General features: G+C 43.3%; 1 protein-coding gene across 1 annotated transcript; it reads right to left on the bottom strand.

Annotated features, from left to right (window-relative positions):
* Positions 1-1,050: 1,050 nt before the first annotated feature.
* On the bottom strand, positions 1,051-2,347 carry LOC120987163 (cocaine- and amphetamine-regulated transcript protein-like). The gene is made up of 3 exons (XM_040415776.1): positions 2,189-2,347; positions 1,794-1,877; positions 1,051-1,333 (listed from the first exon to the last, which is right to left on the bottom strand). The coding sequence occupies exons 1-3, from the start codon at positions 2,345-2,347 to the stop codon at positions 1,226-1,228; spliced, it is 351 nt and encodes a 116-aa protein (XP_040271710.1). The 3' UTR covers positions 1,051-1,225.
* Positions 2,348-11,947: the final 9,600 nt, after the last annotated feature.

The following is an 11,947-nucleotide window of genomic DNA, read 5'->3' as shown; positions in this document are numbered from 1 at the left end:
GTCATCTTCCCTTTGCAGGTCTGGCAGAATGGGGGAGTTTGCCAAAAACTTTCACATTTTGCACAACCCCTCTAAGTGCAGCGGGGGTGGAGCTTCAATAGAGTGAGCTGCCTCAGGGTCCCTCCCTTCTTCTCTGGTGTTTAAAACAAAACTTTGTTTTCTTTCTGTAATTTATGATCGCAAGAGAATTAAGTTTGTTTTATATGCAAATGAGCCAAAAAGTGCCCAGCTGGGCATTTCCAACCTTCCTAAAAGCCGAAGCCCGCCTATTCAATGAGCCGAAGCGTGCCTCTTTAGATGGGCCATACCTCCCCCCTGATCTCCTAACTCCCTGTGATGTCAGCGACACCCTCCATCTCTGCTGGTGACATCTCCTCTCAGCTCTTTGGCCTGGGCCTGCACACCACAGTACATAGTAATAACATCAGCCTCACTGTACTACACAGGCACAGCATCGCATGCTCAGTACATATAGTAAGACCTATGCCCGCACTATGTACTGTGGTGCCCATACAGAGAGCTGAGAGGCGACATGACGGGCAGAGGGGGAGGACGTCAGTGATATCGCAGGGAGATACTGGAGGTACAGGGCTGTAATGCCAGGCATATCCCATGGATAAATATGGCACTGCTTCTGGAATACAAAATATCAAGCGTTCCTTGTTTAACCAGAATTGAACCTTTAGGTTATGCCTTGACTATTTCATATTATATCCTGACAACCTCTTTAGTTAACAAAAACTTTAAATATATACCCTAAATTGGCAGCTGATGATTTGACATGCTCATTCACTTTCAAATATGTCTTTTGTATATTGATGAAGGAAAGTAGATAATTAATAAAGATCTAAAAATTTGATTACTGAAAATGTAGGAAAGCACTTGAACCCAGCTGTGCCCTGGCCAATGCCTAGATACCTAGAAACTTCAGGTCAGTTACCATCTCAGTTCCATGTACCTACTGGGCATAACATATTTACGCACAAAGCTTCTGGAAGACTCCTCATGAAAGAAGACTTTACAAAAGAGAGCAGGTCTTTATTTTTTATCTTCACAAATGTGCAAACAGAGAGGCTAACAGGACAGAACAAAATGCAGAGCAAATACTGTACATCATTTTACCAGTGTAAAAATCATGGTCACCCAACATTCTTTCTTTCCAGATGTTGTGTTGATGCTGAGCTCGGATACTTCTGCACTTCTTGTCTTTGGATTTTTTTTTCTTCTATAAACACTTTAGAAGGAAGAAGTTGCAGACAGAACCCCTAGGGCAGTTACATAATTTCCCAATCCTGGAAGCCTTCCTGACTGCACATTGTTCTCCCATATCGCACTGAAAAACAAGGATTTACAATGATGAGCAGATAATGAACAGTTCCTTATTTCAATGAATGAGTCTAATTAACTTTTTCAGATATGCATGTGTGGTTATATACCGTACAGTACTGTGCAAAGGTAGGGAATATGCACTAAAAGAGTACACCTCGACTATCAAATATGAGCTCCTATCTATCTATCTATCTATCTATCTATCCCCTTTAATTTACTTGTACATCCACATCTTTAAGGGAAACCACAGTTTCTACTACACAAATACTGTTTGTTACTATATGTACCTGCATTGTTAGTTGAGCTGTTACATATAAAAGCATTAATCAGAAGTACAGGTCACCGTAGGATTCCCATACTCCTTCTACAATGTCCATTGAAAGCAGCGGCACATCTAAAATACTTGATGCATCATAACTATATAAACCATGCATTGACATCACATTAAAATAAAAGTATCTTACCACAGGGACCTGTCCAAATTTCTTTTCCCATAAAGGTACCCGTTTACTCTGTAACTTCTCCAAGACTTCCTGCAGAGCTCCCAGCTACAAAATACACATGAAAGTCCAGTAAGAATGAACATACCAAAAACTGTACAGATACAGCAGTAATTAGACAGAGATGCAGTAGAACTTCTCAGCTCCAGGGTATACACAAGTTCATAGCCCTGCACATGCCAGCTGCTGCGGAACTATCATTGCCCAGGGATGAATGTTAACCTATTGACAGTATACTGGTATAAAAGTAACAACCTGTGGAATGTCAGACACAATACAAGGTGCACACAGAATAGAAAGAGCATAAAGCATTGGTGAAGATTTGCTATAAAATGCCCAGGATGCAGTAAAACACTCACCAACTCTTTCTCACTTGAAGGGACAGCATCTTTGGGGTAGAAATCCCGAAGTGCCCTGGTCTCCAGGTCTGAGCTGTCCTCCTGGCCACACACAGCGCTGATGACCAGGAGCAGGACACAGCTGCCCAGGGCCAGGATGCGCAGTCTGGAGCTGTCCATGGTGCTGATCTCTAGTCTATGCAGGGTGAATGCTGCTGGGGGCACTGCCTTGCCTCTCTAAAGGGTGGAAAGCTCTCTATTTATCTCTTCCACAGGGAGGTATGTTGTTATTTTATTTGAGGAACTCCTCCCAATTGTGACGCCAATGAGCAGTGTGGGGGTGAAGCAGTCAGCTCCTGACATGGGTGAGCCTTTGTTAAGACATCAATCAAAGCTCCCCAGGCTATGCTGGGCACAGAGGGCACAGAAGACGTATGCTTCAAACCAATTTAATCTCACTGTGTGCACTTCCTCTATAGTCAGGCTAGGTAGCAGTGATCCTGTTGTAAGATCACATTGAAGTGAATGCTCTGCCTGAAGGCACTTGCAAATGAAGATTTCAATATGGTTTGCAAATGACTCTATTTAGTCATCTTAATGTAACAGTGATATCCTTTAGGGTTTTTTCTTTTATTTGACTCTCACAAGACCATGGATCTTATAAGAAGCAGTGTGAAATGTGGGTACAGATTTCTGCTTTTTCTTTGCATCTTTATCTAGTAAGGTGCTGCAAGTACTAAAAGTCCCAGCCAAAACAGCTAAGATCCCCCCCCCCCCCTTCCCCAAATTCCTAATATGTGTAGAGCTGTATGAGTGCATTAGTGTTCATATAACAAAAAGCAAATGAACTGCTCAGGCTTTATAATATATACTTGTATTGCTGTTGTGTTGATCTTAGGAGTCAGGATTGCAGAGGGGAAGCATTCGTTGCTTACATGCCATGGGTCTGATATCTCTGTGTAAAGTTCTATAAGGATGTATTGTGCACATTATCATCGCTACAGATTTCCACCTAACAGGATGGTGAGGACTGTATGTGTCCTGTTAGTATTCTAATAACTTGCAGAACCATGTGCAATAGAAAGTGATATCCAGAGTTCCATTTAGGTTTCCAAATATATGTGCCAAATGTACTTAATAAGACCTGATAGGTGACAGAGTATGTATCACAGTGATATTAATTTGGATTAGATAAATGATAAGAGTCAGTGCTGTATCAATGGTGTAGAAGTTAGAGATATTTTTCAAAGATGGGGGTTTGATTTGGATCATTTTTACTACCTTGGTTTGTATGGTTGAATATAGGAATAAAGAACCCTTTAAATCTAATCAAAGTTGTTGCTGCCCTCTTGCTCCTAAACATCACTATATTTCCATTTTTTATAAGAAATAGAAGGAATAGACTGCAGATAGAGAGAATGATTACGTTTTCTTTTAGTAGGTTTTAGACAATTCAGCTGATTCTCCTAGGAAAAAATGCAAACGATTCAGCATAAAAACCCAGTATGAAAAGTGTGTGTGCGTAGGGGAGATATGAATTATTGCCATCAAAACATAACTTTTATTGTTTAATATCAATTAAAATAATCAAAAATTTATGGTATGTGTTATTATTCCCTAATAAGCCCTATCAGGTGGCTACTCTGTTCCTGATGACCCACGTACGGATCTAAGTCTGGAACTGACCTTTAACTTACACCTCCTACAGTAAGAAGGCCCTGGCATAGTATGCCAATATGCCATGTTTCGCATACCTGCTCATCAAGGGACAAAATATGGGATGGAGGGTCAATGAGGATAACAATAACATGGACTGATAATCCTTGTTCCTGTTTAAATATACACTGACCAATAGTAGAGGTCTAAGTTTACTGTAGGCATAAGGTTGAACAACTAGAGGATCCAGTTGTGGGTCAAACTAGCACCATTAAGGCAGTATTATTACTAAGGACACTCTAGCACACTAGAAAACATATTGCTCAGGCATCCTCCCACAGGATACCCCAAGGTAGCCAGCCATAAGTTTGAACAGATTAGGGTGCACATGTGCTGGCCCTTCAAGAGCCACATGTAGCGCGTACTCTAGAAGCACAGGAAGAGAGGCCAAGCTGGAAAGAAGGCTGGAGCCTGCGTGGAGGAACAGAGCAAGCCTAATAGCCAGGCCTGCAAGTAATGGGAAAGCAGGAGGCAGGCCTGCGGCATCACAAAGCTGAAACTCAGGACCAGTGAGTGAGGCAGCGGCAGCTACGGACAACCTCTGTAACAATTTAGTTCTGCTGGGGCAGCATTTTTAGCTGATTATGGTATTTGGTATGTGGTATTGCTAGACCCGCCAACTTTTGTTGGCCTTGCCTATTCAGGTTTGCGCTCTCTTCAGTTAGTTTGGACCTGCCTACAACATGGGGCCACTTTTTAGCTTTTTTTCCAGGGCTTCTGTAAGTTCCTAGTCCACCCCTAGTCATAAGAATAGATGTTCCAGAATGTGTTAGTAAGCATAGTAAAGTAGAGGAAAATGCATAATCAGAATCAAGATGTCCAGTCTGTTACCCATTGACTTTTATTACTAAATTTTGATGGATCAGGATGGATGGTTTTAGTAATTAATCCTGATTATAGAATTTTTTCCAATTCTATTTTCTGTACAGACCATTGATAAATGAAACTTCTGCACACTCTAAAATTGTGTTCACTACATTTTTATTGCATTCTCATCTTCTTAGGGGCAAACAGATTATACTTGAACATTTTCTCACCACAGCGATTACATTGCCATGCTTTCCTCATATCTTACTGTCTGGGTAATCAGATAGCCTGAAGAAAGTCTGCTGACCGAAAATGTTTGCGTATCATCTGATTTTCCTCTAGAAAGATGAGAATCCAATAAAAAAAAACATATTGAACTCAATTTTGGAGTGTGTGGAAGTTTCAGTTATAAATTATATCTTGTTTTTTTCTTTTCTATTTTTTAACTTCTCCGCATCTCAAAAGCCATAACATTTAAAGAGGACCTTTCACCAGAGGAAAGCCTCTAAACTAACTATACAGAAGTGTAGAGCGGCGCCCAGGGATCCCGCAGCACTTACTGTTATCCCCGGGCGCCGCTCCGTTCGCCCGGTATAGCCTCCGGTATTTAAGTAGTTAGGCTCCACCCACTTGATCCTGCCGGCGTCTTCTTCTATGCTGTAGCGCTGGCCAATCGCAGCGCTCAGCTCATAGCCAGGCTATGAGCTGAGCGCTGCGATTGGCCAGGGCTACAGCATAGGAGAAGAAGACGCCGGCAGGATCAAGTGGGTGGAGCCTACTACTTACATACCGGAGGCTATACCGGGCGAACAGAGCGGCGCCCGGGGATAACAGTAAGTGCTGCGGGATCCCTGGGCGCCGCTCTACACTTCTGTATAGTTAGTTTAGAGGCTTTCCTCTGGTGAAAGGTCCTCTTTAAAGAAGCACTCCCACAAAAAAATATATTCTCTGACTTGTTAGAAAGGTGCATGATGTAATCTGTAGTGAAGGTCATTTTCTTACCAGTGTCTGCATTTGTGAGTTATCCCCTCCCTTCTGATTCTCAGCTGTGTCATGTGACCAGCACTCAGACTTTCCAACTGACACAGTTACAGTCATTTACTTCTCTATTTATTCTTATGAGACTGACATTGAGCCTCTCATAGGAATAAATAGAGAAACTGACTTCCTGTCCACACATCATTATAAAGTCTGATTGCTGGTCACTTGACACAGCTGAGGATGAAAAGGGAGGGGATAACTCACAAATTAAGACACTGGTAAGAAGATTACCTTCACTACAGTTTACACCTGGCACCTTTCTAACAGGTCAGAGAATAAAAATTTTGTGGGAGTGCTTTTTTATCTTCTCCGCATTTCAAAAGCCATAACGTTTTTATTTGTCTGTTGACATAGCCATATGAGGGTTTTTTCTTGTGTTTTTTAATGGCACTATTTTTTGGGTAGGCCTAAAATATTCTGTATATAACTTTTATATATTATTTGGATGATAGTGAGAAAAATAGCAATTTTGCCATTATTTCTCTTTGTTTTGTCTTTATGGTGTTCTTTGTGCATAAGTTACATGATAACACGATACCAAATATATTTTTTCCTACTTTTGCACAATAAAAACTTTTTTAAGAATTTTTTTTCTTTGCTGCTGCTGCTTTCAAAGATCATAAGATTTTTTTTTTTCATCAACAGTGCAGAGTTGTAGTTCTCATTGGTACCATTTTGGGGTACATTCGGCCCCATTCACTATTTCATTTTTGGTGGTATTAACAGAATACAGCAATTTATTACATTATTATTTTTACAATGTTGACCAAACAAAAAAAAAATATTTGATCATTTTATTATATAGGCCATATAGGTTGGTAGTAGCAATTGTTAGTTTTTTTTAAATAGTTTTTAGCGTTTTTAAGTAATAAAGGCATTCATAAGCGAATAAAGGAGACTTTTTGTTGGTATACTTGATTTTTTAAATCTTTTCAAACACTTTTTTTTAACTTTTTTCCTTCTTTTTTAAATTCCAGTTGGGGACTTGAACATGCCATCCTCTGATTGCCAATATACTATATGGCAGGGATGGCCAACCTGAGGCTCTCCAGATGTTGCAAAACTACAACTCCCAGCATGCCCACACTGCCTACAGCTATCAGCCTACAGCAGGGCATGGTGGGAGTTGTAGTTTTACAGCAGCTTGAGAGCCGCAGGTTGGCCATCCCTGCTATATGGCAGCATTTCTGTATTTCAGCGTATTATGTCAGTTACAGTGAAAACTGTCAGAATACCCATTCAACCCTATCTTTGAATAGGCATCTGGACATTGCAGAACTAGGGGCCATTGCTATGGCTTTGGCTACCATAACAACCTTTGGCACCCCACAGTCATATTGGAGAGAGGTCAGTGGGGTGAAAGAAGGATCCCCCCTCTCTTAAATGCTGTGTGGTCAGCATTGACTTTGGCATCTAAGCGGTTAAACAACCAGGATCAGAGTTATCTCCAATCCCAGAAGTGTAGCAGTGCATGCATACTTGCTGCTTTGGTAGCAGCCATGTCAATCAAGAGGCAGGTGTGCGCTGTTTATTTTATGGGGATAGCCCCTCACAGGTGAAGAACTCTTACTAATGAGACAAATAGATTTGTTAAGCCTCATGCAGACGTCCGTGGAACATGGTCCGTGAGATACCAGACTGGCATTGCAGGAGCACATGGGTCCTGCATGAGGCTTTAGAGTTGATTCACTCATCCTTACTCTGGTGCAACTAACTGTGCACTTCCCATAGCTATGTCTCTAAGCTTATATATACATTCATATCTAGATAGCAGTGAATGTGTAGCACCAGGGAAACCAGTAACATAGCTACAGGGGTTACAGCAGTCGCCAGTGGAAATAAGCACCTAATCCAGGGGGGGTCCACATTCCTTCCTCACCACATTCAGGCTTATCAGGCCGAGCATTCCTGAATCTCTCTGCTTAATCATAGACAGAGGGGTGCATGCGTACAGCTACAGCTGCATAGTCCTTTCTATTCCCTGCCTGCACTCATCACTATGATCAGTGTAGGGAGGAAACTATAACCAGGGTTATGCTCGAGCCTGAAAAATTCAGCAACCACTGAAAAAATTAATTCTTCCATTACCCCAACTAGGTTCCTTACTTTAATTGCTTAACTACTGTATCCTAGACCACCAGGTATATTTGAATGAATGCCGTCAGTGCCCTAGATCTCCAGGTATACTGACGTGGACCCCTTCACTGCCCAAGACTGCCAGGTATACTGACACAAACCCCTTCACTGGCCTAGAGAACCAGATATGCTGACATTAACCCCTTCACTGCCTTAGACCACTGGTTATACTGTCATTAACCCCTTCATTGCCCTACTGTCCTAGAGCACCAGGTATGCTGACATTAACCACTACACTTAGACCACCAGAGATGCAAACATTAACCTCATTACTACACTGGGCCACCAGGAATTTAGATAACCTTCACTTTGTTAGACCTGGTTGCTGTGCAATTGTAATGACCGGCGTCACACACAGGGAGGGAAAAGGGAAAGCCCTGCCCAAGGGAGAGGGTAAGGTGGTGACCCCTGACTCACCTTGCAGCTGGCACCTGACTGCCCTGACGTCCCTAGACGGGTTCCTCACCCGTGCGGCGATCACGTGCCTAAACCCTGGCTTTCCCTGAAATGAGCCCTAGATAGTGAACGGGCCGGTGGGATCGCTAGTCCGCACCACTGAACTAAGAGGGAAACACCAGGGAGAGGACAGACAATACAGACAAACACATACACCCAGGTGGGCGACCACAGCAGTCCACAAAGGTCCAACAGGGATCCGGAGGGTAGCGTTCTGGATCAACAACCAGAGAACGCAGCAACACAACTCCAGAGGGTCAGAATAGATGTCCAGGCAGGAAGCTCTATATCTGGCAACCAGAGAAGTGTGAGAGGGGAATATAAGGAGGTTTGGGAGTGCTGGACAAGGAACAGCTGAGGAGAAGGAGCTACGGATCCCTGAGTGAGCCAAAAGGGTTTGCAAAGCAAACCCAGAAAGCTACCATAAGGAAACAGCCCTATATTACATAGAGCGCGCAGCCAACTGCTGCGACCTTCTGACCCCGGGTACAACGGAGTCAGGCGTGGCTCTTGACACCCTCGTGACAGTACCCCCCTCTCTACGAGGGGCCTCCGGACACTCAGGACCAGGTCTCTCAGGATGAGAGGCATGAAAAACCCGAACTAGCCTGTCGGCGTTTACCTCAGACGCAGGAACCCACATTCTTTCCTCGGGACCGTAACCTCTCCAATGCACCAGATATTGAAGAGAGCGGCGGACCCGACGAGAATTAATAATTTTGGATATCTGAAATTCTAGATTACCATCCCCGACAACAGGAGGGGGTGGCAGCGGTGACAGTTCTAGAGGTGGAACATATTTTTTGAGTAACGACTTATGAAAGACATTATGGATTTTAAAAGTCTGAGGTAACTCCAGGCGAAAAGCCACGGGGTTGATGATGGCTACAATTTTGTAAGGACCAATAAACCTAGGACCCAGTTTCTAAGAGGGAACCTTCAATTTGATATTCCTAGTAGACAACCACACATAGTCATTCACTCCTAGGTCCGGACCTGGCGACCGTCTCTTATCAGCCATGCATTTGTATTTACCTCCCATATTTTTCAAGTTAGCTTGCACCTTCTGCCATACCGATGAAAGAGATGACGAAAAGCGTTCCTCTTCGGGAACCCCAGAAGACCCCCCCTCTTTGAAAGTACAGAATTGGGGATGAAAACCATATGCACCAAGAAATGGTGACTTGCCAGTGGATTCCTGACGACGATTATTTATGGCAAACTCAGCTAACTGAGTAAATATGATGACCACAACTCTTGGTTTTCAGACACAAAACATCTTAGATATGTCTCCAGGTTTTGGTTGGTACGCTCAGTCTGTCCATTCGACTGAGGATGGAAAGCTGAGGAAAAGGACAAGTGTACCCCCAAACGGGAACAAAAAGCTTTCCAAAATTTAGAAATAAACTGGGTACCCCGATCCGAAACAACATCGGAGGGGACCCCGTGAAGCTTCACGATCTCACTGACGAATACCTGAGCAAGAGTTTTAGCATTAGGTAGTGCGGGTAACGCAATGAAGTGTACCATTTTGCTAAACCTGTCCACTACTACCAAAATAACTGTTTTACCCGCAGACAAAGGTAAGTCAGTGATAAAATCCATTGACAGATGTGTCCATGGTCTATTGGGAATGACGAGTGGTAATAGAGACCCTGCAGGACGTGTATGTGAAACTTTTGCGCGCGCACAGGTAGAACAAGAAGACACAAAATCCAATACATCCTGATGCAACCTTGGCCACCAAAAACGACGAGACAATAGCTCCAAGGTTGCTTTACTACCCGGGTGCCCAGCAAGTGCCGAATTATGATGTTCCTTTAATAATTCGAAACGTAGGTTCAACGGTACAAACAATTTCTCTGAGGGGCAAGAGACCGGGGCGTCCCCCTGGGCCTCTAACACCTTCCCCTCCAGAACAGAGTGTACCGCAGAAACAACCACTCCTCTTTGTAGAATGGGTACCGGATCACTCACATTACCCCCTCCAGGGAAAAAACGAGTTAGTGCATCAGCCTTGGTATTCTTTGCCCCAGGACGATAGGTAATCACAAAGTTAAACCTGGTAAAAATAGCGACCACCTAGCCTGTCTAGGGGTGAGACGCTTAGCTGATTCGAGGTACAGAAGATTTTTGTGGTCCGTAATCACAGTGACAGGGTGGACTGCCCACTCTAAAAAGTGACGCCACTCCTCAAACGCAAGTTTAATAGCTAACAGTTCCCTATTGCCAATATCGTAGTTCTTTTCTGCTGCAGATAGTTTTTTAGAAAAGAAAGCACAAGGACGCCATTTGCCAGGAGACGGACCCTGAGACAGCACCGCCCCCACTCCCACCTCTGATGCATCGACTTCAACAATAAAAGGCTGAGAGACATCAGGTTGGACTAGTACAGGTGCTGAGGTAAACCTCTCTTTTAGAGAGGAAAAAGCAACTTTAGCGGCGTCAGACCATTTAGAAAAATCAGTCCCCTTCCTAGTCATGTCAGTAAGGGGTTTTACAATAAGTGAATAATTTTTTATGAATTTCCTATAGAAATTTGCGAAGCCCAAGAACCGTTGTAGTGCTTTGAGGTTCTCAGGAAGATCCCAATCCAAAATTGCCTGGACCTTCCTAGGATCCATACGGAAACCTGAAGCAGATAAAAAATAACCTAGGAATTGTATCTCCTGAACGGCGAAGACACATTTTTCAATTTTAGCATATAATTTATTTGTCCGTAGGACCTGCAGTACTTGTCTGACATGCACCTCATGTGTTCTCAGATCAGACGAATAAATAAAAATATCATCTAGGTATATTACCACAAACCTGCCGATTAGATGACTAAAAATGTCATTAACGAAATGTTGAAAGACAGCAGGAGCATTGGTCAGACCGAAAGGCATAACTAGATTTTCATAATTCCCCTCAGGGGTGTTAAAAGCTGTCTTCCACTCATCCCCCTCCTTAATACGAATCAGATTGTAGGCCCCCCTAAGATCAAGTTTGGAGAACCACCTAGCACCCGCAATCTGGTTAAACAGGTCAGGAATTAGAGGAAGAGGGTATGGGTCTCGGATGGTTATCCGATTTAATTCGCGAAAATCTAGGCAAGGATGCAGGCCCCCATCTTTCTTTTTAACGAAGAAAAACCCTGCAGCCACGGGTGAAGAAGAGGGTCTGATGTGTCCCTTAGCCAAACTCTCGGAGATATAATCTTTCATGGCTTGTCTCTCTGGACCTGAAAGATTATATAACCTGGTCTTGGGTAATTTTGCGCCGGGAATAAGGTTAACCGGGCAATCATAAGGACGATGAGGTGGTAACTTCTGACAACCCTTTTCAGAAAAAACTTCCTCAAAATCTGAAATAAATGTAGGTAGGGTAGTTATGGAGGCGACTAAGCAATTGCTATTTAAGCAATTTTCTCTGCACTGCTCACTCCACTCCGATATCTCCCTGGCCTGCCAATCCACCACTGGATTGTGCGTTACCAACCAGGGAAGACCCAGCACTACCGGAGTGGGAAGCCCCTCCAGAACATAACATGAAAGCATCTCGTTATGGTGGTCCCCTACCCGAAGGTGTAAATTATGAACAATGTGGGTGAGGTTTCTCTGAGACAGAGGAGCAGAATCAATA

The sequence above is a fragment of the Bufo bufo genome, chromosome 1 (assembly GCF_905171765.1).
Source record: "Bufo bufo chromosome 1, aBufBuf1.1, whole genome shotgun sequence".
NCBI lineage: Eukaryota > Metazoa > Chordata > Amphibia > Anura > Bufonidae > Bufo > Bufo bufo.
This window is presented reverse-complemented; position numbering and strand designations above follow the sequence as displayed.